The following is a 26,985-nucleotide window of genomic DNA, read 5'->3' on the forward strand; positions in this document are numbered from 1 at the left end:
ATCAAATCCAAACTCTTCTTCTAAATCCGGCCCGCGGGCGGTCCGGGAATCAGCGTGTTTTTATATGAGTAGAATGTGCCCTTTTTTAAAAAATGCATCTCTGGGTTATTTGTGGGGGAAAGGAATTCTTTCACACACACCCCAAATCTAGTCTGGCCCCCCACAAGGCCTGAGGGACAGTGGACCAGCCCCCTGCTGAAAAAGTTTGCTGACCCCTGGCTTAACCCTTCAAAAGTTGTCTTCTGCTGTTAACAGAATCACCAGTGATCTTGACACTCAAGAACATTGGAACCAATTTTGGGTGTTTGTGTGACCATATTGACAAGAGCAGCAAGACCCAGGAAAAATCCTATGTGTGTGTACTAAAAAAGTGTGTGGAGAAGCCCCAGTTTGTTCAGTGGAATACAGGTCACTTCCAAACAACCTGTTTAATGAACATTCATCCTGATTCGTTTGCACAAGTTTGGCAGGGAGATTATATGACGCAAGCTGTCTATTAAACATGCATCTTGATTTGTTTGTGGGGAGGTTAGATGACATCGTGTCAAGCAGTTGTTATCCCACGCTTTCCAGCGCATTTCCCCATTAATTTCCTTATTGAAAAGAAGTCATTCTTAAAGGAGTGGGTTTGCTGTGCAAGAGTGCCAAATCCACTTTCATCCGTGAAAACGTAATTTGCCTGCATGCCACTGAATCTCACCTGCAACGTACTAACAGTCTGTGGCCACCTTTGCAATCAAGGTAAGTTAGCACCGAATTGCAGCCTAGCAGTGGAATCCTCACCAGGTCTACCCAGATGCAAGTCCCGTTGAATTCAATGAAGCTTCCATGCAGATAAGTGGGGTCAGGATTGCAGCTTAAGGCTCTGGACGCTTTCTTAGAAGTAAGCCCCACTGAACTCAGTGGACCTTACTTTTGAGTAGGCATGCCCAGGACCAGCCTGTAAAGAGCTTCAAGAACTTTGGGTGGTAACCTAATGCATTGTTTCATTAGCGCAAGAATTTACACCTGCACAATGCAACTTTCTCCCGACTCCTCCCCTTGCACATGCCCCATGTTCTCCCCACATCAGCTCCGGAGGGTTGGGGGGGAAACCACACAACCATAAAATTGTAGAGTTAAAAGGGACCACAAGGGTCATGTAGTCCAATCCCCGGCAATGCAGGAATCCTGTGCCCAACATGGGACTCAAATTATCCTTGTACTAACAGAACAAGCAACTTAGCACTACATTGAATACAACTCTATGAGTGGTATTTAACTCATTCTGCCCTTAGAAATTAATGTGCCTAAGTTAGCCAATGCAATTCTGGGCTGCATCAATAGGAGTATAGCATCTAGATCAAGGGAAGTAATAGTACCACTGTATTCTGCTCTGGTCAGACCTCACCTGGAGTACTGTGTCCAGTTCTGGCCACCACAGTTCAAGAAGGTTACGGACAAGCTGGAACGTGTCCAGAAGAGGGCAACCAAAATGGTCAAAGGCCTGGAAACGATGCCTTATGAGGAACGGGTTAGGGAGCTGGGTATGTTTAGCCTGGAGAAGAGAAGGTTAAGGGGTGATATGATAGCCATGTTCAAATATATGAAAGGATGTCATATGGAGGAGGGAGAAAGGTTGTTTTCTGCTGCTCCAGAGAAGCAGACACGGAGCAATGGATTCAAACTTCAAGAAAGAAGATTCCACCTAAACATTAGGAAGAACTTCCTGACAGTAAGAGCTGTTCGGCAGTGGAATTTGCTACCAAGGAGTGTGGTGGAGTCTCCTTCTCTGGAGGTCTTTAAGCAGAGGCTTGACAGGCATATGTCAAGAATGCTTTGATGGTGTTTCCTGCTTGGCAGGGGGTTGGACTGGATGGCCCTTGTGGTCTCTTCCAACTCTATGATTCTATGATTCTAGTCATGTCTATTCACTTTGATGAGACTCCTCTGATTAGGACTATTTTATTTTCCAGATGAATCTTTCAAAAAATAGGGATGCTCTCCTGAAATGGCAACCATTAGAAATGCAGAAGCTAATGTTTAAGAATACACATGACATTATTGGAGAGTTTCGTGAAATTCAAACAGCACTGCTACTTTTCTTTTCTCCCTGTAACCCTCCTCTGCTGTTCAAGAAATTGTGTACTAGAGAATATTGTGCTGGCCTACGTAAGCACTCCCGCCTCTGTGTTGCATTGTGGCCCCTGGTGCACACGCAGGCATTCCTCCATTACATAAAATTATTATTTCCCAATGAACCACCACAGCTCCATAGTTGCACATCCATCACGCCTTTGACAACAGAATCAAAGGCCTGTAATTATCTAAACGATCATATCTGTTACAAATTAATATTCTATGCAGGCTCAGGTTATTGCTGATAGGTTTTTTTTTTAAGGAAACACTTTAAAGTGGGAGTAGGCACCTTTTAAAAGACAGGATATTCAGCATAATAGTCAGATCAGCAGCAATCAGATTCAAACAAGTACTGAGAACTGCAAATAATTCTGATGAACCAAGCTTGTTTAAGGTAATATGGAAGCTTAAGCACTGGGAAATAAAAGGCGTCTTCTACTAATTATTAAAGTGATACATAAAGCAGCAAACACACCGTATTGGCCCCCAGTGAGAACTTTCTTCATGAGTTAAGCTAGAGGTGGGATCTCACGGAGCTGTTTGTGTTGTGGTAAAGCGGATTGTTCAATTAGCTGTTTAATTAATTAACTAAATTAACAAATTAGCAATGGGTGTGCTTTGGAAGGAAGAGTTTGGGGGAAGAGGGGGAGAGCACACCATATAAGTTTTCTGAGGCAGGTCCAGGGATAAGGGCGGAAAGGTTGATGCTGTTGAAGGTAGTAGCATCCCTCTTGGTGTCTGAGAATGATGAGCCGAGCCCTGGTGGAGCAAGACTGTGGACAAAGGCAGAAGTGGATTTAGGGCAGTGCAACAGGTTCTGCTGCAATGGGTGCTGAGCCTAGGCGAGTGCAGCAGCATGTCACAACTATGACATAGTGAACTGAGCAGAACGGAAGGTGACAGGTGGGGGGGGGCAGTGCCAAATTTTGGCCTTGCACGGGAGCCACTGAAATTTCAAAGTCCAAAGTCTGTCCCTGACAAACGGATAGGGTAGGGTAAAGCAGTGTTTCCCAACCTTGTGCCTCCAGATGTTTTCGGACTACAATTCCCATCATTCCTGACCACTGGTCTTGCTAGCTAGGGATGATGGGAGTTGTAGTCCAAAAACATCTGGAGGCACAAGGTTGGGAAACACTGGGGTAAAGCCATAGACTGGGGGCTTTAAAAATCGCCATGCAGTTTCCTAACCTTAAAATGGAAGAACACATTTCTGAATGGCGGGGGGAGAACAGATTGATTGATCGATTTTAAAAAGAGAGAAATTTCCCCTCCAAACTAGGAACCAGATTTTGGAATGTAAGTGGGGCCAATATGTTCCTTACTTACATTATTTAAAGCCTGGAGTCCACGTTCAGTTTGGAGGAACAGTGGGAGCGGGGATAAGTTTTGAAAGCAGCCTGACCCAGCCCATTTCCCTGACTGGGGCAACCCCACTATTGATGCAGATGGCAGGGTGGGAAGTGGGGGAAACATGAAACTGCAGGGGGGGGGGAGACGGGAAGCCTTAATAGCCCTCATTCCCATCAAACTTGGTGGTGCTAAGTAAAAAACCAGTTTTCTCATCTTTTCCACCCAGGAGATGCACATTCTCCTGATGCAACAAAAACCTGCACATCTTCCAGGTAGAAGAATGTGCAATTTCCTTTTTGAGCAAGGCCTAGAAAGGCAAAAACCTGGTGGTTCACTTCAAGCATTTTCTGACAGTGTATCATTCAAAAAACAAAACTGAAAGTCCAACAAATGAGCAAATATGCAAAGTAATATGGTCAGACATTAAGATAGAAAAGGCATGTTCCCAGGTCCAGAAGAAATGAGAGCATCATTCCTTCCCACATGCTGAGGGAGCCTTAGTAGGGAACATTTAGTAGGGAACATCCACCTAACTTCCTGACAGTAAGAGCTGTTCGGCAGTGGAATTTGCTGCCAAGGAGTGTGGTGGAGTCTCCTTCTTTGGAGGTCTTTAAGCAGAGACTTGACAGCCATCTGTCAGGAATGCTTTGATGGTGTTTCCTGCTTGGCAGGGGGTTGGACTGGATGGCTCTTGTGGTCTCTTCCAACGCTATGATTCTATGATTTACTCTAGCCTGCCTGCTTCTCGGCAGAAGGGTTTAAGTGCCCTCAGGCCAGGCAGCTCATGCGAAGGCTATTGTTGGATGAGGGGAGCTTAGTGTGGTGATCTTAGAGGGGGACACTCCCAGACAGGAGGACAGAGAATAAACAGATGCCCCTGAAGGCTGCAATTGAAAACACACTTACTGAGGACTATGAGAATAGAGGCCTTTGGCCCTATTCTGGCCCTATTCCTTGGTACAGTATAAATTTCATCCTAATATTTTTTTTAAAAAAAATCATTTCCTTTCAGTGTTCTCTATTTGGGTTACAAAGCCTACAAGCTCCTTCATGAAATTAGACTCTTAACACCTACGTTTCCACCCATGTAGAACGCTGTATCAAAGTGTCTTTGTTCTTTGTTTCCCCTTAAATGTTCCTGTTCTCATTCATTATTCTCTAAATACACGCCCATCTCACTTGTTACTACAAATCACTCAATGCAACCAGTACACATTCCACACACACACACACAAAACACAATTTGAAGTGCTTAAACTGTAATGAAATTGCTACAACTGCCAATCAATTTCCAAATGTCAGCGCAATCCTTAATCTGCTCAGTTCCCATCATTCACTTGCGTCTTCTCTGCACATGTTGAATGTGCATTCCAGATGGGACGACAGGAGCCCCTTCCCCATTCACTCCACAGTGGCAAATTAATGATTTCTTTTTGTAGGGTTAGTACAGTACTTTGGTGGGTGGAGATGGTGGTTGTGGTATCTGCATTCATTGCACCCCAGACTGTGTTTACTTTGCTGTTTCCGTCAGATACAGTGCACTCCCACCGTTGGTGTTTGAAACCAAGTACACATGATGTTGGCCCCAATCGACATGTATCCTGTAGTTTCCTGAGAAACAATGCCATTCAGTACATTTTCTAGTTGTTTAGTTGTTTAGTTGTGTCCGACTCTTTGTGACCCCATGGACCAGAGCACGCCAGGCACTCCTGTCTTCCACTGTCTCCCGCAGTTTGGTCAGACTTGTGTTGGTAGCTTCAAGAACACTGTCCAACCACCTCGTCCTCTGTCGCCCCCTTCTCCTAGTGCCCTCTATCTTTCCCAGCATCAGGGTCTTTTCCAGGGAGTCTTCTCTTCTCATGGCCAAAGTATTGGAGCCTCAGCTTCACGATCTGTCCTTCCAGTGAGCACTCGGGGCTGATTTCCTTCAGAATGGATAGGTTTGATCTTCTTGCAGTCCATGGGAGTCTCAAGAGTCTCCTCCAGCACCATAATTCAAAAGCATCAATTTTTCGGCGATCAGCCTTCTTTATGGTCCAGCTCTCACTTCCATACATCACTACTGGGAAAACCATAGCTTTAACTATACGGACCTTTGTCGGCAAGGTGATGTCTCTGCTTTTTAAGATGCTGTCTAGGTTTGTCATTGCTTTTCTCCCAAGAAGCAGGCGTCTTTTAATTTCGTGACTGCTGTCACCATCTGCAGTGATCATGGAACCCAAGAAAGTAAAATCTCTCATTGCCTCCCCTGCTATTTGCCAGGAGGTGATGGGACCAGTGGCCATGATCTTAGTTTTTTTGATGTTGAGCTTCAGACCATATTTGAAAACATAAGCTGAGGTTAAGCTAAGATATGTACATGAGCAGATGGCAGCACCATTAAATAGGGGTTCGGAGCAGAGAAACAAATCAAGTAAGGGGCATTAGGTGAGGACATCTCCATCCCCTCTTTGCTGTGCATAACAAGGTCAAAAACGAGACTTGAAACCCAGCACAGGAAAAAGATCTCACTGCCTTTTAAGCCACAAACGTATGTGCCAGGGACTGCCAGGGCTGCCAAAGAGTGTGTGGCAGAGGCAGGGGACCAGGGGAGTGACGACCAGTCATGCCACCCACGAGGGAGGAGGAGGGAGTCAGGGCAGTCCAAGGCAGAGGAAGGCATGCAGGATGTAGCTGAGGAAGAAGGGACAGTTCAGGCAATGGATGGGTCAGTATATCCCCCACCCCACAGTCTCCTGGAACCAGGAGAGGCTTGAAAAAGGCAGAGCAGCAATGACTTCCATGGTGGTGGACACGCAACCCGTCAGAGAAGGGTATACAGGTATAAAAGGAGCAGGGGGCCCCACTGTTGCTGCAACTGCTCCCTAGGGCCCAGATCTGTGGACCACTCTACAGGCTAGAAGCAGGCATGTGTGTGTATCTGGAGCATAGCTGCCAAGTTCTCCCTTTTTTTATAAGGGATATTCCCTTATGCTGAATAGGCTTCCTCGCGAGAAAAGGGAAAACTTGGCAGCTATTATCTGGAGCACCACGGAAGCTGCTGCAAAGGTTTCTCTTGCCAATAGAGAGTAAAATATCAGGTGTGTGTACTGTATTCTTTATCTGGGAGAGGCCACGACAATACAGTACATAGCTTCTATAGTCTACTTGGAAATAAGTCCCTTTTCTTGAAAATTTATTATAAAAGATACTTGTCAGAGCACATTTGAGAACGTCTTCCTCCTTCTCTTCTTACTGCAACATTTCCTTCACCATTAATAGTGATCACTTTAAAAACAAAAAAACAACAACACTGGTGCCACTCAGTGCTTTTTTTCTGGGGGAACACAAGGGGACGCATACCCTTAAACATTTTGTGAATCTAAGTTTGGCCTCATTGAAGGGCAGTATTTCAATATCAGTAGGAAAATGAGAGTGTCCCTGTCACAGTGGCCGGAGTGGACTACTTCAGAGTAACGACGCTACGCAGCTCTGCATTTTATTCTTTTATTGGTGCTGCGTATTTACAGTGCTCAAGTCATTGCTATTTACACGGAGCGATGTTGTCAGTCGGTTTCAGAACCTCCTAATGGCTTTTGGCGCGTCTTTCTCCAACACAAAAGCTTTGGCAGACCCATCCTCTTGCCCCTCCTCTTCCTGCGTAATTCTGGAGTTGGGGGGATGGGTCTTCCCCCCTTACTTGCCCCTTCCTGTCCCACCTGGGACCCTGGCTCCTCTACCTTGCCTGAGCCTCGGACACGACTTCCTGCTTCCCCACTGGAATCGGAACTCTCCCTGCTTTCCCCTTTGCTCGGGGACGGGCTTGAACTCAGGAGGGGAGGGACTTCGCGATATCCCCTGTCCCTCACATCCACCCCCCTCCCAAGCTCTCCTTCACCCCTCCCCAGGCCCCCCCCATGTGTCGGTGACGACTGGAAGCCTAAAAACTCGGTGCTCTCCGAGCCCGTTGGTGTGAACACCTCCCCCCAGTCCTGCGAGCCCCCCCCTTCCGCCTGGGAGGACGGGAATCCCAAAAAGTCCGTGGCGTCAGAGCTGGTGGGGGTAAAAATGTTTTGCCAATCTGCTCCTTCCTCTGACTGGGTGGATCTTGGCGACACCCATACCTCATCCTCTGGTTCCTCAAACTCCGCTTCCCAGCGCCATGGTGAGCTGTTCTCCCGTGCCTCCTCCTCCTCCCCCTCCCTTTCCATGTGCCAGGGCTTGGGTCTGTGGGGAAAGAGGGCGTGAAATTCTTCCACCAAGAATTCCTCCTGTATCTGAGTGGCGGGAACCCATTCATTCTGGGACGGTGGAGCATCCTCCCATGCCATGAGGTACTCCAGGCCCCCCACCCCCCACCTTGAATCCAGGATGGCCGTGGCCTCATTGAGTTGCTCCCTGCTTTCCCTCTCCCCCCCTCCCTCGGGGGTTTGTTCGCTGTCTCTGAGCCTGCTGCTTTCCCTGTACGGCGACAGCAGCGATCTATGAAACACTGGATGCACCCTCATGTCCTCTGGCAGTGCCAGCCTGTATGCCACCGGGTTGACCTGTTGCGTGACCGTGAAGGGGCCCAGCCATTTGGGTGCCAGCTTTTTGCACCTCCCTCTGGTGGGAAGGCCCTCCGAGGACAACCACACCTTGTCCCCCACCCTGATGACCTCCCCTTGTCGCCTGTGGCGATCTGCCCCCTTTTTGTACGCTTCCTTGGCCCTCTCCAAGTGTTCTCTGAGCTGCTGGTGCACCGTCTCCAGTTCCTCTGCCCAATCCTCAGCCTGTGGGCCCTCCTCCTCCTCCTCCCTCTCCCTCTCTGGGAAAGATCTGAGGTCGCGCCCGTAATTGGCCTTAAAGGGCGACACCCCTGTGGAGACGTGCACTGCATTGTTGTAGGCAAATTCTGCTAGTGGCAAGCGATCCACCCAGTCCGTTTGCCGCTGGCTGACGTAGCATCTCAGGTACTGCTGCAGAATGGCGTTGACCCTCTCCGCTTGTCCGTTGGTCTGCGGGTGTCTAGCCGTCGACAAGCTGACCTCCACCTGCAGGAGGTTCATGAGCCGCCGCCAGAACCTGGAAACAAATTGGCGGCCACGATCCGAAATAACCCTTAAAGGTAATCCATGCAGTCTGAAAATGTGATCAACAAACAGTTTGGCTGTCTCTTCTGCCGAGACTGCCCTGGCACACGGTATAAAGTGACACATTTTGGACATGAGGTCCACCACCACCAACACTGCAGTCTTACCCCTGGACGAAGGCAGATCTGTGATGAAGTCCATGGACACCACTTCCCACGGCCTGTGTGGTGTGGCTAAGGGCTCCAGCAACCCTGGTGGCGCTGCTCTGACCACCTTCGCCCGCTGGCAGGTGGTACAGCCCCTTACATAGTCTCGAACATCTTCCCTCACCCCTGGCCACCAGAAGTGTCTCATGACTAGGTGAGTGGTCTTGTCCCTTCCAAAATGCCCCGCTGTAGGGTTGTCGTGCATCTGCTTGAGGACCGTACGTCGAAGCTGGGTGGTGGGTAGGTACAGCGCACCCTTGTAGAAAAGCAGCCCTCTGCGTTCTGCAAAGTCTTTTGCCTGCTCCCTCCCCCCTCTCAGTTCTCTGAAGATGCGGTTGGCAAATTCATCCGCTGCCGTCAGTGCTGTGAGTTCTGCCTCGCTCACCACTGCTGCTCCGCAGGACCATGCCGACGGGGGGAAAATGTGCCTTGGGGCTGGTGGCGCCTCCTCCTCCATGTACTCTGGCTTGCGGGAGAGGGCATCCGCCCTGACATTCTGCTCTCCTGGGATGTAGTGTATGGAGAAGTTGAAGTTCGAGAAGAACTCCGCCCACCGTATCTGCCGCTGGTTGAGCACCCTGGCAGTTCTCCAGAACTCCAGGTTCTTGTGGTCTGTGCACACCTGGATGGGGTGCTTGGCGCCCACCAGGAAGTGTCTCCAGTGCTGGAACGCCGCGTGGATCGCAAGAAGTTCCCGATCAAAAACTGTGTAGTTTCGCTCGGGCTGGGTCAACTTCCTGGAGAAGAAGGCACAGGGTCTCCACTCTCTGTTGGCGTCCAGTTGCAACAAAATGGCGCCCACAGCCTTATCAGAAGCATCTGTTTCAATGCGTAGGGGCGCGTCCTGAACCACGTGGAACAGGTTCTGGTCTGAGGCGAACACCCTCTTGAGGCTTTCGAACGCTGCTTGCGCCTCTGGTGTCCACCTGAACTTCTGCTTGCCTCTCAGGCAGTCAGTGATGGGAGCCGTAACTCGAGAGAAGTTCTTGATGAACTTCCTGTAGAAGTTGGCAAAGCCTAGTAGGCGTTGGGCATCTTTGCGCGTCCTGGGGCTGTGCCAGTCCAGGATGGTCTGCACCTTGTCCTTGTCCATTGCCAGCCCCTTGTCTGACAGCTTGTAGCCCAGGAAGTCCACCTCCTTGGTGTGAAACTTGCACTTCTCCAGCTTCACATACAGGTGGTTCTCCTTCAGGCGCTGTAACACCTCCCTGACGTCCTTCACGTGCTGCACTGGGTCGTTGGAGTAAATAAGGATGTCATCCAGAAAGACCAAGCATTTCCTGAAGAGTAGGGACCCCAGGACGTGGTGCATGAAGGCCTGGAAGCATGCTGAGCCCCCTTGCAACCCGAAGGGCATCACCAGATATTCAAAAGAGCCCAGAGGCGTGAACATCGTGGTTTTCCACTCATCGCCTTCCCGGATCCTGATCAAGTTGTACGCCCCCCTCAGGTCTAGCTTGGTGAAAATCTTGCCTCTGCGTGCCGCTGTCAGGAGATCATCCACTCTGGGCATGGGGAAAGCCACTGGCTCTGTCACCGAATTCAGCCGTCTAAAATCCACCACAAGACGGCGCTGTTGCGTGTCTTTCTTGTCCACCCAGAAGACCGGGCTGCCCCCTGCTGCCTTGCTTTCTCTGATGAACCCCCGCTTGAGGTTCTTGTCGATAAAAGCGCGCAGATCCTCCAGTTCCTGGTCTGACATGGCGTACAGCTTGGCTGGGGGTATAGTTGCCCCAGGCACCAGGTTGATCTGGCAGTCAAAAGGCCTGTGTGGGGGCAGGTGGTCGGACTCCGCTTCACTGAAGACCTCCTGCAGGTCCCAGTATGGTTTGGGTATCGCCTCACCCCCTTTGACGTGCATGGTGGCCACCGTGGCTATCGGAGGCCCCTCCCCTGGTTGGTGCTGCATGCAATGTTCCAGGCAAAAGTCCGATCCAAAAGTGATGCATCTCTGATGCCAACTTATGGAGGGGTCGTGGCGCGCCAGCCAGCTCATGCCCAAAACGATTGGGGGGTCTGAGATGGTGGTGACGTTGAATGCCAGTGTCTCTGAGTGCCTTCCAACCGTCATTCTCATGGGGGGGGTTTGATGAGTGATGGCCCCTCCCAGCAGCTCTCTGCCGTCAATGGTTGCCACGTGCAGAGGAAAATCCAGCTGCAGAAGCTGGATCTGGTGCTCTTCTGCAAAGTTTCTCGAGAAGAAGTTGGCTGAGGCACCACTGTCAATTAGGGCGAGGACCGTCAATGGATAGCCATTTGGGAGCGTGAGCGTCACTTCTAGAACCACTCCTGCTCTGGGAGGGGTGGGCTGGCTCTGCTCCTCTCTGTGCGGGTGGGTGGGCTGGGGCTGTTGTCTGCTGACTGTGCCTGGCTGCCGCCCCTTGTCTCCTGCAGCCAGGCTTTCCCGTTTCCCTGCTGTGGTGCTGCGTCAGTGGGGGAGGGCACAACCGTTCCCGCCTTTCCTTGCCACTCCCTGCGATGTGGGCAGTCTCTGACGAGATGCTGGGGGGAGTTGCAGAGAAAGCAATTCCCACCCCTTCCCTCCTTGCGTCTTGGCGCCGCTGGGGTTTGAAAAGCCCGCGCGCGCGCGCTATCAATCTGCATGGGTTCCTGGTCCTGACTGGCCCCAGGCGTGGCTTGAAAGGGTTGTTGAGGGAGTGGCTTCTCCTGCGACCGTGGGAACCAAGCCCGCTTTGCGCGCGTTGCTTGCTTGTCGCTCCATCTGGATTCCTGCCTCACCCCCACCGCCAGAGCCGCTTTGCTCAGTTGATCCATATTACTGGGCTTTGGACCTCTCGAGAGCTCATCCTTCACCTCCTCATGCAACCCCAAGTAAAACGCCGCTTGCATTGGGGCAGACTCCAGATCCCACCCCAATCTGTGCACCAGCATGGTGAATTTCGCCCAATACGCGCGAACTGTCATATTTCCTTGGCGTAAATTATGAAGTTCCTCCTTAGTCTGGTCCATATGACTATCGGACGAATACATCGTTTTCAAACCTTCTAGAAATAGTTTGACATTCTTCATGCAAGGATTCCTTGTTGCAATTAACGGTCTTAGCCACTCCCTGGCCGCCCCTGTAAGGTGCTCCACAATAAACGCTACTCTGTGCTCATCATCAGGGAACTCATCGTGGTGCAGCTCAAGAGCATACACAATCTCAGTCTCAAAGCCCTGAAACTCCTTCGGGTCTCCATTGAACTTGCTTACTAGGGTCCCGGCTCTCCTTCCTGGCAGCACTTGGACTTGGGGTGCCCCTCCCGCCTTGTTTTTCTCTGCATCCAGCTTGTTTTGGAGGTCTACCGCCACCGCCCTTAAATGCTGCTCTTTTTCCTGGAGCTCTCTCACCTGTTCCGCAAGTTGTAGCCGGTCGTCCTGGACCTTCTTAGTCTCCTCTTTAGCTGCCTTCAATTCTCCCTGCGCCTGCAGCGACAGCTGTTGCAGTTCTAGCTGGGCTTGCTCAGCGATCTGCCGCCACTTCTCCGCCTCTGACACGCTCATCCCGGCAACTCCAAAGTAGCCCAAAAATGATTAGGAGGTTGCTGTCACAGTGGCCGGAGTGGACTACTTCAGAGTAACGACGCTACGCAGCTCTGCATTTTATTCTTTTATTGGTGCTGCGTATTTACAGTGCTCAAGTCATTGCTATTTACACGGAGCGATGTTGTCAGTCGGTTTCAGAACCTCCTAATGGCTTTTGGCGCGTCTTTCTCCAACACAAAAGCTTTGGCAGACCCATCCTCTTGCCCCTCCTCTTCCTGCGTAATTCTGGAGTTGGGGGGATGGGTCTTCCCCCCTTACTTGCCCCTTCCTGTCCCACCTGGGACCCTGGCTCCTCTACCTTGCCTGAGCCTCGGACACGACTTCCTGCTTCCCCACTGGAATCGGAACTCTCCCTGCTTTCCCCTTTGCTCGGGGACGGGCTTGAACTCAGGAGGGGAGGGACTTCGCGATATCCCCTGTCCCTCACAGTCCCTAAACTTTTTTTAAAAGAAAAAAAGCACTGGTGCTACTACATTTTTGTTTCTTTAACAATGGATTCCATTGCAACAATTCAGATTTGCAAGACTCTTTAGGAGTGTGGAGGGAGGGATGAGGGGGGAAATAATACTCCCAAGTTCAACTATGGAAAAAAGAGCAAGGCAGCAAACAGCAGAAGCCATCAGTCCCTTTGCCTTCCCCCTTACACACACACACACACACACACACACACACACACACACACACACAGTCTATTCAAAGGAAATATGTATGAGTAATGAAGGCAAACTGACACATCCATTAATTCCATGCCTTCATTCATGTAGCTGGAAACATACTTATGAGTTAGAATCATAGAATCATAGAGGTGGAAGAGACCACAAGGGCCATCCAGTCCAACCCCCTGCCAAGCAGGAAAAACCATTAAAGCATTCCTGACAGTTGCCTCTGTCCTTTCTCCTGCATCCACTTCCAGTCTCCAAGCACTTTAAATGCTGTTGCTGCTGTTGAAAAGGCCCGTATGAGGGGGCTAGCACAGGGACACACAGTATTGTTTTATTTTTAAAGGAAAAGGAAAGGCACTAGCCCTGTTCCGACAAGATAAATGGGTAGGATGGTTGCTTTCAGAAAGGACAGGAGGATTGTGGAAGCAGGTGTTATGTGTGACCTCTACACATTGCTTGCCTGACCATATCAGAGATCTCTATATGTATGCAAACTAGCCCTTTAAAAACCTTCATGTAAAGATCTTCATATGTTCACCCAGCCATTCTAGTTCAAAGTAGCTGAATACCACTCAGTGGTCTTATTTGGGGTGGTTTGTATTTATTTATTTATTTATTTATTAAATTTATATCCCATCTTTCATCCAAGGACCGAAAGGTGACATACATGGTTCTCCCCTTTTTTCTTTCATTCTCACAGCAACCCTCTGAATTAGGCTAGGCTAAACTGGTGACTGGCCCAAGGGCTTTATGTGAGAAATCAAACCCTGGTCTCTCAGGTCCCAGTCCAACCCTCTCTAAGCACCATGCTAAAGTGGTGATGTGTACAAGGCTGGCCCAAGACATTTTGGTGCTTGAGGCTGATTAGGACCCAGGACTCTGCCCCAAAGTCCTTCCCAGGTGGCACCACTGATCTTGGCATATGCATGAGGCTGCTTATACTGTAAATGTAAGTATTTTGCCTGCATTTATTTTACTGCTGTTGCTGTCGAAAACAAATGCGTGACTATGAATAAGTAAGGTAAAGGTAAAGGGACCCCTGACCATTAGGTCTAGTCATGACCGACTCTGGGGTTGCGCGCTCATCTCACATTATTGGCCGAGGGAGCCGGCGTATAGCTTCCAGGTCATATGGCCAGCATGACAAAGCCGCTTCTGGCAAACCAGAGCAGCACATGGAAACGCCGTTTACCTTCCCGCTGTAGCGGTTCCTATTTGTCTACTTGCATTTTGACGTGCTTTCGAACTGCTAGGTTGGCAGGAGCTGGGAGCAAGCAACAGGAGCTCACCCCGTCACAGGGATTCGAACCGCCGACCTTCTGATCAGCAAGCCCTAGGCTCAGTGGTTTAACCACAGCGCCACCTGGGTCCCCTGAATAAGTAAATCATGTGTTAAACTTACTTCTCAGTTTGTTGCCAGATTCTTTGTTAATGGAGTAAGAAAGGGGGAGTCAGCCTGCTTTGCAAGTGGACTTAAATAAAAGGAGGCTTCACAGCCTATTCCAGGGGTCAGCAACATAAGGCCCATGGGCCGGAAGCGGCCCACAGAGGTCATTTGACCGGCCCACGAGCCACCCCCAAACTGAGTTGCCCGCACGCGCGCTTCGCTAAACTGGCACAGCGCAGCGTGGAGACTTGCTTCCGCAGCACCAGAAATCGCGTCTCTGCAGACACAGACGGTAACAATTGCCCGGGGGACCCCTGGCTATGCTTTGAATTTTTCTGCTAAGGGTGGGACTTTGAACTCTGCTCAGCCCTGCATTTTAAACAAGGTGGTAAACCAATCTCTTTGTATGTTCAACCCACAGATGGGCACCTGGAGGGGTAAATTGTAATTAATATGTCCTCTCCTATCTATTAAAACCCATCCTCTACTTTGTGCAGATGGGAAGGTGTGTTGGACTGGACAGACAGCAGCAAAAGGCGAGGTTACATGCCATATGAGACTGTGTGTTAATTGAAGCATCTTGGGGCATGGGGCAGATTCAGAGATCCTTTGAGCCAACCCCTGCAGAAAACCAGACATAAGACCTAGTTGGGCATCCTGTTCTCAGTGGAGAAACCAGCAAGCAGGATCGGAGCCCAAGAGCAGCCCCCCCCCTCCTCCCGGTTTGCAGCAACTGGCAGATCCAAAGCAATGCTGGGGTCAGGGGTACCAATTTGAATAAAACACGGGAGGGTATCAGGAAAACTTTGCCCTGCACGGTGCAGCTGCATGGCCAGCAGTTCCCCGCGCTGCATGGTGATCACACGGCGCACCCACGCCATTGGAATGGCAATACCCATCGACTTTTTTTGTGGCCCCCGCAAATATGTGTGTGTGTGAATGGACTGTGGCCCCTGGGAGTTAGCTCCTATGGCTGGGGCCATCTGCCCCCTTCCGGGGCTCCTTTGGCCTGGACTGCGCCTCAGCCCGATGGTTCGCTGCAGATGCGCGCCGGCTCCCTTCAGAATCGCGCCTTTGCGCAGCGCGGGAGTGGGGGCGAGATGGAGCGCCGAGGGGTTGCGCGAGGCTGGCTCCGTTATGTGTGCGCGGGGGGGGGGGCAACGTCTGCTTCCCCAAGCGCGCCAAACCTGAGGGAGAGCGAGAGACGCCGAGGGCGCGCGAGCGCGCGCCGGAGCCTGGGGCGGACGGACGGGTTTCTCAGCCTGGCGGCGCTTGACCGTGCCTGCCTCGGCGGCGGGTCCGTCTTCTCTCCTTCCTCCCCACCCACTTGCTGGCTGCTCCCCGCCTTCTCCCCTTCGTTTCCCTCCCCTCCCTTCCCTGCTGCTTTTGCCAGGCAAGCCAGCCTCCCTCTCGGCCTTCACTACCGGGTCAGAGGCTCCGTTCTGAGGATAGCGAGTGCGCGAGCCAGGCAGGCAGGCAGGCAGACACCCCCCCCCCCAACACACACACACGGCGCTTCCTACTACTCCAGCAGCATCCACACGCAGCCCGCCCTCTCGCTCGCTCTTCCCCCTCAGGCTCGCCATCCAGTTACTGTAAAACTAGTCCATACTCTCCCTCTCTCGCGCGCGCACACGCAGCATCCTGGCTGCCGCAGCTGCTGCCATGGCCAGCAGTTCCCCGCGCACACGCAGCTAGAGCGGCAGGGGGGGGGGGGAGCCGCCGCCGCTGCCGCCGCCACCCTCCCCGCCTCAGCCCCGTCCCTCACCCCGCTCCATCCTCCCTGCTCTCCGCCGGCCCAGACGGCAGGCGGGAGTAGCGATAACGGCAGGCAGGAGCAGCCCCCTCGCCCGCCCCTCTCGGCAGCCTTCCTCCTCCTCGCCAGCCCCACACGAGCTAAAGGAAACTCCAAGGACACCCCGAGGCAAAGGAGAGAGAGAGAGAGAGAGAGGAGAGGCAGCACGAGAGAGGCAGGAAAGGAAAGGGAGAAGCGCCCATCCCTTTCCCCCTCACGGCAATGTCCAAGGGCTTGAAGAAGAAAAGCCACTGGACGAGCCGAGTCCATGAGTGTGTCATCGTGAGGAGCCAGGAGGGCCAGCTGGGCTTCGAGCTCAAGGGGGGCGCCGAGAACGGGCAGTTCCCCTACCTGGGGGAGGTCAAGCCCAGCAAGGTGGTCTACGAGAGCGGAGGCAAGTTGGTGCCCGAGGAGCTGCTGCTGGAGGTGAACGAGACCCCCGTGGCCGGGCTCACCATCCGGGATGTGCTGGCCGTGATCAAGCACTGCAAGGACCCCATCCGGCTCAAGTGCGTCAAGCAAGGTAAGCGCGGGGCGGGGAGTGGGGGTGGGGTGGGGGTTGGCAGGCGAAGGGCTCCGAAGAAGAAGAAGACGGGGTGCGAGGCGCGGCAACTTCTCCGCTTCGGGGCAGTTTGGCCGCCGCCGTCCCCGCGGCGCCCCCGAGTCCGACCCCCTTCCTGCGGCTAGGGAAGGGGAGGCAGCCGCGGCGGCGGCGCACAGCCTTCCTGGATCGCGATGCGTGTCTCGTGTACCGCACGGCAGAATTAAATGTGCGTCAGCGGCGGAGTGCCTGGAGAGCCGCGGGGAGCGGAGAAAGTTCGGCAGGGCCCAGCTGGGACTGAAGAGGGAACAGGCCGGCGGGGAAAGGGGTGGGGAGCGAGGGATGCGCAGGACATAAATGTGCAGCCCGGAATCTGCCCCCCTCCGAACACCCCCGCCAGAGCCGAGTCCTCCTGGGATATATATATAAGCGAGTGCTTCTGAGCAAGTGCAGAGCGCCACATTTTCCTCTCTCACCTTTTTACTCAGGGCAGATGCAGGGCTATCCACACTTACTTGGGAGTAAGCTCTTTTTCTGTACTCGGTGCGTGGGACTTGCTTCTGAGTAAACGTGCCTGTGAAAGGGCTGTAATTGCTGCCACTCCCGCTGCACCGTTACCTGAAAGTGAATCCCACTGTATTCACTGAGGGCTAGGAGCTGGCTCTACGGCTTAGACTGGAAGGGCAGCATGGATCCAAGGCAGACTTAAGCCTCGGCACCGACACACACACCCTCCTTCCCGCCAAACACACATTTTCAGCCCGGGGTCCGAGTAGAAGGAAGGTATTCCAGGCATAGCTGCCAAGTTTTCCCTTTTCTCGCGAGGAAGCCTATTCAGCATAAGGGAAAATCCCTTTAAAAAAGGGATAACTTGGCAGCTATGATTCCAGGGAATCTTCCCCTGGCAAGGGGAGCGGTAGCACCAACGCACGCCATGGAAGAAAGAGGAAGGAAGGAAGGAGGGGGAGAAGTGTGGCTAAACATTATGACAGCTCTGCAATAAAGAGGCTTGCCTGGAAAGCATCCCCGGTGACTAACCCTCCTGGGGAGTCGTAGTAGGCGCGCATGGGGACCAGCCTGCGCTAAGGCTCCGCAACGTGCCAAGGCGAGCGTTCCAATCGCTTGGGAGGACGATTGTTATTATTCCGAGTGTGGAGTTTCAGCCAATAGGAGGGTGGGGCGAAAGCCAGGGCGGGACTTAGCTCATCAGCTGGGTTTTCCCCGAGATCTGCACAACGCGCGGGGCGTGTTCCCCTGAAGGCGCTGGCTTAGCTGCTGCGTGCCAAGACCTTGACCACCACAAGCTTCTCACCTCTGCGAAAATCAGCCGAGGGGTTTCCTGGGTCGAAAACAAGTCCTCTGACATGCTAAAACAGGGTCGCTGCTTTTTAGTTTTTGTTTAGAGACAGCAGAAAGCCATGTTTAAACCTAGGGGAAATTGGGGTAATGGAAACAGGATTAAAAGTGCTTCGATTTTCTTCTTGGTGTTGTCTTTGAATGGTAGCTTCAAAGAAGATGGAGGTTGCAATGCAAGATTGCAGCAGAAGGTTTGCAGTGAACAGCTTTGCTGCTCATCAAGGAGCATTTAAACAGCCCAATATGAAAGCTTTATTGGAAAGCTAGCTAAAATCCGTTGGTTTAGTGCCAATGCTGCAATTATAGAGGAGGGATAGGAAATCTGTGGCCTCCCTTGCAGTCCCAGATCCTATCATCTCTGACTGTGGCCGTGCTCATCGGCGTTGATGGGGTTTAGAGTCCAGTAACACCCAAAGGGCCACAGGTTGTCATCCCTTTTGTAGAGTTGTACTGCTATGCTTCGCATTTGAAGGTGGGGTGGTTTGTCAAGGAAGCTAAATCCATGTGAAGAAATACATAGCATTGACACAGAAAAGGGTAGGTAAGGTGTGGGGTCTTCCCTCTCCATTCCAAAACAGAATTTAAGGCATTCCAGGGAGCATGACAGTCAAGACTCAGAAGCAGCTCTTTGGGAGTAGGTGGAAGCTTGTTCATAAAGATGAATAAATATCAAATATGTAGTGGAAAGCTGCCCTCAAATCTTGGAGTCCTAAATTAATTAAAAACAGATATGAACAATAGAAGTTATTTGCATTGAAATAAATATGCACAGTGATAACCCATAAATTAGGTAGACAACTGTGGAATGAGGAAGACTGGCCACTTCCAGACTCCCACTATTTTGTAAGTGGTACTAAATAACATTAAGGGAGATTCAGATTGTGCTAGTAGAATGGATTTGGTGTTCTTGTGCCACAAACTTGCTCTCCTCCCCCGTCCCAACTTCTTGCACTAAGGAAAGTGATGGAGAAATGCACTGAAAAGTGTGAGATAACAGTTGTTTGGTATGATGGTGTATGCCTTCCCTGCAAACAAATAAGAATGGATGTTAAATAAAACAGGTCCCCTGGAAGCAACAGTTACCGTACATTACACATGTAAACTTGTTTATACAATGTTTAATTGTTATGGCTTTATCTTTGGAACCCTCGTACAGTGGTACCTTGACTTACGAAGACGATCCGTTCCGCGGCCATCTTTGTAAGTCAAAGTCTTCGGTTGTTGAAGCGCCTGTTCTGCGCATGCGCGAAGCGCGATTTCACACTTCTGCGCATGCGCCGAATGCACACGGGGGGCGAAAAGAGTTTTGGGTTTGTCAACTTTGGAAGTCGAAACCTTCGGAAGTCGAGTCGTTTGGATGTCGAGGTACCACTGTGATTGTAGCTTAGTGATGTTATGAATTCTCTTAAGAGGTCCTCAGGACTTGTTAAAGAATAATTTCTAGGGTCCACAGAGAAAACTCTTGTGGGTTAAACTGCTTTGAATTTGCAGTGTGGTCATGTTCTCAGAAATACACTAGTAGGACAACTAATGCTAATCTGTAAAAAGCAATATTCCACTACTACCAATTTGGAATGATAAGCAGGATATTAATGGCAAAGTGTAACAGATGGCTTTCCTTCTCCAGCTCAATGTCCAGTGGCAAAGTTTAGGTATTCTCTTTGGCTAATTACTTTCAATGATTTTTGTGTTTTTGCATGCCTCAGATGATGGATCTGATCCAAAGATTGAATCAGGCACTTGCAATTTTACTGCTTTGTCTCATCTACTAAAGTCATACCGCTAAAACAACCATGTTTTGATTTTTGTGCCGCAAACTTGGGTACCTTGTACAGTCCAGAAAGTGTGAGGGCATGGAAAATGGTGCATTCAGTGCTGGGGGCTCAACCCTATGGAACTGAGATTAGACAGGCACCCTCCTTGCTGAACTTCACGTGCATGCCTTTCCTGTTCCAGCAGGCATTTTAAGATAGTGTTTGGTTTTATTATATCTATAATAATTTTCCATGGGTAGTTTTTATGTACACTACTTAGAAATATAAATAATTAAGCAGTATATAAATGTTGCAGGGGGAAAATAATTTATATGGAAAGAAAGGGAAAGAAAGTTGAAAAAGTTTTATTCTGTAAAACAAAGTTGATAAGAACTTGAGATCCCATTACTGCTGTGCTGCACATTGATTATTACTGACCTCTGTGGGATTTGCATGTATGTGACTACATAGCCGAACTCATCTTTTTAGATATCTCCTACGGATTGATAAGGCAGATAATATTATTGACAAATAGGCTAAAACTGATCTTAGCTGCCATTCCTTTTTACCTACATGCAAAATTATGGAATTATTTTTTTAAGAAAACTTGCTTTTTTGTCCATAGTTGGATATGCAATATGATTGTATCAGAATCTTATGCCTGTATATGCCTTAGTTTATTCCTTACAGTAACTGGTGCTGTTCTTCAATGTCCTTCAGCTGCCAGCTCCTCCAAAGGGAGTAGGATACATGACTCAGCTTCCTTACAAGGGGAAAAAACAAGTCTAGTTGATATACACATTATCCTGGTTCACCCCATCTTTCATCGTTAAATTTTATCTGTTTTGGAATTGAAGTTCTTCTTCGGGTAGCAATGCATTGCTATCTGTAATATTTAAAACATATGTAGGCCATTGACATTTTATGGGGTTTATTTATACCAAGTGCAAATCACATAAAATTGAGAATTTGGGCACCAGTTTCTATGCAAACTACATCCATAGGACAGTTTCAGTGCAAATGCTCTTAGACTAGGGAACAGCTGGCAACTCCTCTGCAGGGAATTGAATGACTTAGTTTAGCCTTCTTATGGAATGAACCCTTGTCCAGTTTATATATGGCCAACTGGACCTTTAAAAAATGCAATCCAATTTAGTTTCTACCCTCCTCCTTATTTGAAGTACAGAGGCCCTATATTAAAAGTTTGCTCCCAGGGAATTGTTTTCTCCAAACAGTGTACAGAACAAAGAGTCGTGGTCAATGAATTTTTGTGACTTTGTTCTTGTTCTGTTCTAAGACATGTCGGATCAAGGTTAATTAAGTCATTATCATAATTTTTGCATACATTTATCAGTGATCCCCTCTATAACATGTTTCACTGCAGACAGTTAATTAAAACATCATGACCTTGACTAGGGCCATGTGACCCTTTTGGCATTTCTCTCTTGGAATTAAGTGCTGTCAGAGTAAAATCACAGTATGAGATGCGTAGGCAGGGCATTGACCCTCCTACTATGGTGGTTAAAGGTGTTTGAGCACATATTTTTCTTGAACATTATTACAAATCAGTTGTCAGGTTCCCTACAGAAACAAAATTACTGAGTGTTTATTTTTGTTTTACAGTAACTTGTTGAACTCTTTTAACACAGACTTAATTGTTGTTGTTGTTTAGTCGTTTAGTCATGTCCGCCTCTTCGTGACCCCATGGACCATAGCACGCCAGGCACTCCTGTCTTCCACTGCCTCCCACAGTTTGGTCAAACTCATGTTAGTAGCTTCGAGAACACTGTCCAACCATCTCATCCTCTGTCGTCCCCTTCTCCTAGTGCCCTCAATCTTTCCCAACATCAGGGTCTTTTCCAGGGAGTCTTCTCTTCTCATGAGGTGGCCAAAGTATTGGAGCCTCAGCTTCACGATCTGTCCTTCCAGTGAGCACTCAGGGCTGATTTCCTTAAGAATGGATAGGTTTGATCTTCTTGCAGTCCATGGGACTGCAAGAAGATCAACACAGACAATTAAAATGATATATTTTTAATGATTTGCAGATCTGCTTCACTACATTCAGTTGCCTAAACAGTAAAAAAAAATGTTTCTCTAATGTTTTAGCGGCTTACAAAATTGAGCTTTGGCCTCTAGCATATTTAGATTAGAAGATACAGCCTGTCAGATCTCTTCCCTTACAACACTCCAGGACTGAGTCTTTTTACTTGGAAGTAAAAATATTTATGCAGTTATAACCTAACGTTTTAGCATGTGTAGATCAGCCTTCTAACTTATGGTTACCAGAATTTTCCAATGAATCCGGGGACACTTTTGTTTTTTGTTTTTTGAAGCTGAGTAGCAACAGGGAGTCAGTAGTGGGGATGGTGAGGCAAAAGACCCTGGGCCATGCATATTGTATAAAGGTGCAAAGCCCTTCTTTCGGACCCTGTGAAACATAAATGCGCAGAGTTTTTAAAAAACTGGGCAACAGCGTGCTGTCCACCCATGACTCCCGAGCCTTCCCCGATCTCCTTCCCTCTTCCCCCTTTGTTTTGACTGATCGGGGGAGGCTCGGGAGTTGCGGCCGGTCGGCTGTTGCCCAGTTTTTTAAAAACTCTGGGCATTTATGTTTCACAGGGTGTGAAAGAAAGGCTTTGCACATTGCCTGGCAGGGAAACCGCGCACCTTGCACCCCTCCTGGGCAATGGTCGCCCGCCCGCGACTCCCAAGCCTCCCCCAATCTGTCACAACAAAGGGGGAAAAGGGAAGGAGATCTGTACTGCCGGACGTCCCTGTTTCCTCTTTGGCAGTGGTGGTAGCAGTGAGCAGCTCCTGGAGCCAGCCAGAGCCAACTGCACTACCAGGCTGGCTCCGGGCTGCTGAGGCTGCCACTGCCACATTTCCCGGGGACAGATTTGCAAATCCGAGGACTGTCCCCGGGAACCGGGGACATCTGGTAACCCTAAGCTAACTATGCTTTCGGAGAACAATGAATTGTCACAGTAATTTAGAGGTGGCTCACTATTGTAAAAACAAATTTTGTGGAGGGACATAGAAGGAAATATACAGAGAAGTAAGCGGGTGTCAGAGCTGATCTATAGGCCGCTTTAGGAGAAAAAGCAGGAGGTATGTGACCCAGGAGGTAAGGGACCCAGGTGGCGCTGTGGGTTAAACCACAGAGCCTAGGGCAGGCATCCCCAAACTTCGGCCCTCCAGATGTTTTGGCCTACAACTCCCATGATCCCTAGCTAACAGGACCATTGGTCAGGGATGATGGGAATTGTAGTCCAAAACATCTGGAGGGCCGAAGTTTGGGGATGCCTGGCCTAGGGCTTGCTGATCAGAAGGTCGGCGGTTCAAATCCCTGCAACGGGGTGAGCTCCCGTTGCTCGGTCCCAGCTCCTGCCCACCTAGCAGTTCGAAAGCACATCAAAGTGCAAGTAGATAACTAGGTACTCCTCCGGCGGGAAGGTCAACAGCGTTTCCGTGCGCTGCCCTGGTTCGCCAGAAGCAGCTTTGTCATGCTGGCCACATGATCCGGAAGCTGTCTGCGGACAAACGCCAGCTCTCTCGGCCTATAGAGTGAGATGAGCGCTGCAACCCCAGAGTCAGACACGACTGGACCTGATGGTCAGGGGCCCCTTCACCTTTATGTGAGAGAGTCTGCTCCAAGGAACACATCAAAGCATAGATCCAAAGAGACAATATTTGATTAGGTAAGTCCCAGCCCAAGCAAGAAACATTTTAAAACTCATTCATGCCCAGTGGCTGGCAATATACCTAATCGACAGCAATAACAATTTAAAAATAAGAACAATTGCAAATGACAATAAGTCCTTCATTAAAAACACCAATCAATACAATATTGCAGGGATCTACTCCCACTATAAAAACACTGGCAGTGATCTACCCATTAGATTGACCAAAGTTGTTGAGCTTTTGGGGGGGGAGGAAGACCAGGGCCGGCTCTTCATAGACCCCCGGTGACGCAGTGCACCATGGTGCGGGGCTGGTAAGCTGGGCGCCGCGCGGCAAAGCCGCGCAGAAACCAATTGCACCCTGCGAGGGCGGGCCGGGCGGCGGAGCGATCTCCGCCCCTCAGCACCAGGGCGCGCGATCTGCTCAAGACGGCCCTGAGGAAGACCCACAATTGTTGAGCTTCTTCTGGGGAGGCTTCAGCAAAGTTGTTGAGCTTTTTCATTAGTTATTTATTTATTTATGGAGTGATCTATCTATCAGGTTCATGTGATCAACCAGGATCGACCAGGAACCCCCCCCACAATGACTGGTTGGACATCCCTGCAATATTGTATAAAACAGTAAAAGTAAACTAATTAAATAGAAACAGAAATAGAAAGAGTGGTAGGCCAATAAGGGCTCACGACAATTAACTTACACACATTTTATGTCAGCCACAATTCTCATCACCCCCCCCTCACAGCTCTCGCCAGCTTTTCATATCAGTTCATTTCCCATTTCTCACCAGGGAAGGTAACAACTTCTACTTCTCCTTTGAACTCTCACAACCATTTATTGTGTGGACATTGGTCAATCTCTTTACATCAAACATCCCTTCTTCCAGGATTGTCATCTGGACAGCAGGGTTTTTTGAGACTCTGTGGTGGTGCTGGTAGGACAAGGCTGGTGGAAACGCTCATCCCCTTGATGCTGGTCTCTCTAACATGCCTTTGCTTTACTGCCAAGAAGATGTTTCAAACTGCTGTGCTGATAGCGTAGTATGTAGGGCAGCAGCAAATAGAGCTAAAAGTCTGTGTCTCTAGCCTGGTGGGGAAATTGGCAGACTAACAGCTTGAGCATCTTCATAGTACAGAGATTTTAAGTTGCTTAGGGCCCCGCCAGACAGGACAAAAAGACATGAGCTGGAGCTCTCTCTCCCTTTGTAACATGCCATGCATATGATGCATGATGTGCCATCTTTACTATTTGCACCTCCTTGCACCAAGTTTACAAAATTGAGATGGAGTAAGTGGGTGAGATCACATTGAGTGTTGCTTTTCTAAAATGTTAATGAAGAGAGGGTAAAGAGACACACTGTTCCCTTTCTTGAGGACTGTCTTAAAGCCAGATGCTCTTATGAGGATGTGCAATTTTATGTTTGATGTGTATTTTGGTGCCTGCTAAAAGCATTTATTTTCACCAGGCTTTTCCAGATTAGTTTTTGTTCATTATGAACACTGCTGGTTACCTGGAATCTTGTGGAGAGAGTGACAGTGGTGGCGGATTGTGAGGCCTCGTGGCGACGACAGGAGGTGGTGGCAATAGCTGAGGCGGACTGCGAGGCCTCGTGGCGGCAGTGGAAAGTGGCAGCAGTAACGGTGGTGACATGTGAGGCCTCACGGCAGTGACAGAAAGTGGTGGCAGCGGACTGCGAGGCCTGAAAGCGACAGGAAGTGGCAGCAGAAGTGGCGGTGGTGGCCTGTGAGTCCTTGTGGCAAAGGCCTGTAGGGACTTGCAGCAGTGACAGGAGGTGACAGCTGTAGTGGCAGCCTGCGATGCCTCGTGGCGACACAAGCAGTGGGGCTTGCAAGGCTTTGCTGTGGTGGCGAGAAGTGACGGTGGCCGGCAAGTCCTCCTAGCAGTAGTGAGAGGCGGTGGCAGAAACTGTGGCAGCCTGCCTCAGCGAGGCCTTGCAGGCCACATCTGCTTCTGCCAGAATATAACCCCAGTGCAAATCCGGAGTTGCACATACAGCTTGAGTATATTCCATGATCCACTCTAGTTGTGATTCTAATTTGTTCTAATAGTTTTTAACATTGTCATTTGCATTGTTGTGAACCCCCCTGGGAACCTGTGGTGAAGGTCAGGTAATAAATTTGATGGTGGTGGTGGTAATAATAATAATAATAATAATAATAATAATAATAATAATAATAATAATAATAATAATAATGTATGCAGTGAATGTATGGACACTGTGGCTGTTGTGTTAGTAACTCCTATTGAGTCTTTTAGACAAAACAAGTGGTATATAATTGGCAAGACTGTTTTGGAGGAGCAAGCCTGGTTCCAGGACATCGCTCTTCATTTCCTCTTACAGTTGTGGAGAGTTAAATGCTGCACTTTGGAAGGCCATTGCAGTAGGAATACTATACTGTGTTCCTCCAGCTGCCTGAAAGTAGGTGACCTAAACTATTCTGAAAGGAGCATACAGGCATGCATTATTCCTTCTCCCTCTGTCTTCCAAATTCTTCTACTCTACAGATCATTCTAAAGTTTTTTCCCAACAAATATTATCTAAAATATGTGAGGCATCCCGTCTCAGTAGTTCTGCATAGTTGCATCAGTGATAAGGATGGGTTGAGCTAACATATTAAGAGAAGCTTGACCTGCTTTGCTGTGTGGCAGTTACACTCCCACTGCTAGAACTTTACAAGGTCATGATATGCAATAGTTTAGAGATCTGCTGGAATATTCAGTTCCCCTTAAGTTCCTACTTTCAATGCTCAGACTCGAGACCAAGCTGCACGCGATGCAGAACTGTGCTTACATATTCCAAAGCTGTTTTATTTTATTAAAAGGAGATGTTGGGGCCACCAACTTGGATCAGGGTTATGGCACTGATTAAACACTTATTATGAGGGGGATTAAACACTTCCCCAACTCAAACACCCCCCATAAACGTCTATTAGCATCAAGGTGAGGAAGGAAAGACTCACACACACAGAGTTTGGTAACAAGCATATCAAACAAACAAACAAACTATGCTCAAAAAATGAGATCAGTATAGCATGTCAGCCTGTTCTTCCATACACTTAATTTTCTTCGTCGAAACAAATATAATTTGATATTCTTGGTGCCTGGTCTTAGAAGCATTCTTATTTCTGCATCAAAACTGTTGGCCTTTCCGAAGCCTGCGTGATTAAAAAAAGAATGAGCAGTGGAACCATGCTAGAGTCAGCAAGATACTTGGTTTAGTTTTTTCCCTTGTTCAACCCCAGAGACACCTAACACATCTTCACTTCCCTAATGCTGTGGTGTGCTGACTTGTATTTTTTGGCCTTACGAACTGGCTTTTAACCTTGTATGTAATTTTATAGGTAAGGCCAGGGGTTTTTTTTCCAGCTGGAGCTCACTGGAACTCAACTTGTCATTCTTCAACTTGTCTGAGAGCAGGCCTCCCTAAAAAATGTTAATTGCCTACTGTTGCTTAAATCCTAGCATTCCCCGCCCCCCCCCCGACCTTATACCCATACTTCAAAACTTTCATGAAAAGCTT

General features: G+C 49.4%; 1 protein-coding gene and 1 long non-coding RNA gene across 6 annotated transcripts in view; one reads left to right on the forward strand and one right to left on the reverse strand.

Annotated features, from left to right (window-relative positions):
* Nucleotides 1-16,592, reverse strand: part of LOC148684527 (uncharacterized) — a 31,517-nt gene extending 14,925 nt beyond the window's left edge. For both annotated transcript variants that reach the window (XR_015951775.1, XR_015951774.1), the window contains exon 1: nucleotides 16,467-16,592. This is a non-coding gene — a long non-coding RNA (uncharacterized LOC148684527). The remainder of the gene's footprint in view (nucleotides 1-16,466) is intronic.
* The window catches only part of MAGI2 (membrane associated guanylate kinase, WW and PDZ domain containing 2), a 598,953-nt gene continuing 587,739 nt past the window's right edge, over nucleotides 15,772-26,985 (forward strand). For 2 of the 4 annotated variants that reach the window (XM_088676955.1, XM_088676957.1), the window contains exon 1: nucleotides 15,772-16,638. In XM_088676955.1, coding sequence (XP_088533081.1) covers nucleotides 16,338-16,638 — 301 coding nt within the window. In that variant the 5' untranslated portion in view covers nucleotides 15,772-16,337. The remainder of the gene's footprint in view (nucleotides 16,639-26,985) is intronic. The other 2 variants (XM_088676954.1, XM_088676956.1) reach the window with 2 other exon arrangements.

The sequence above is a fragment of the Zootoca vivipara genome, chromosome 9 (genome assembly GCF_965207765.1).
Source record: "Zootoca vivipara chromosome 9, rZooViv2.hap1.1, whole genome shotgun sequence".
In the NCBI taxonomy this organism is placed as follows: domain Eukaryota; kingdom Metazoa; phylum Chordata; class Lepidosauria; order Squamata; family Lacertidae; genus Zootoca; species Zootoca vivipara.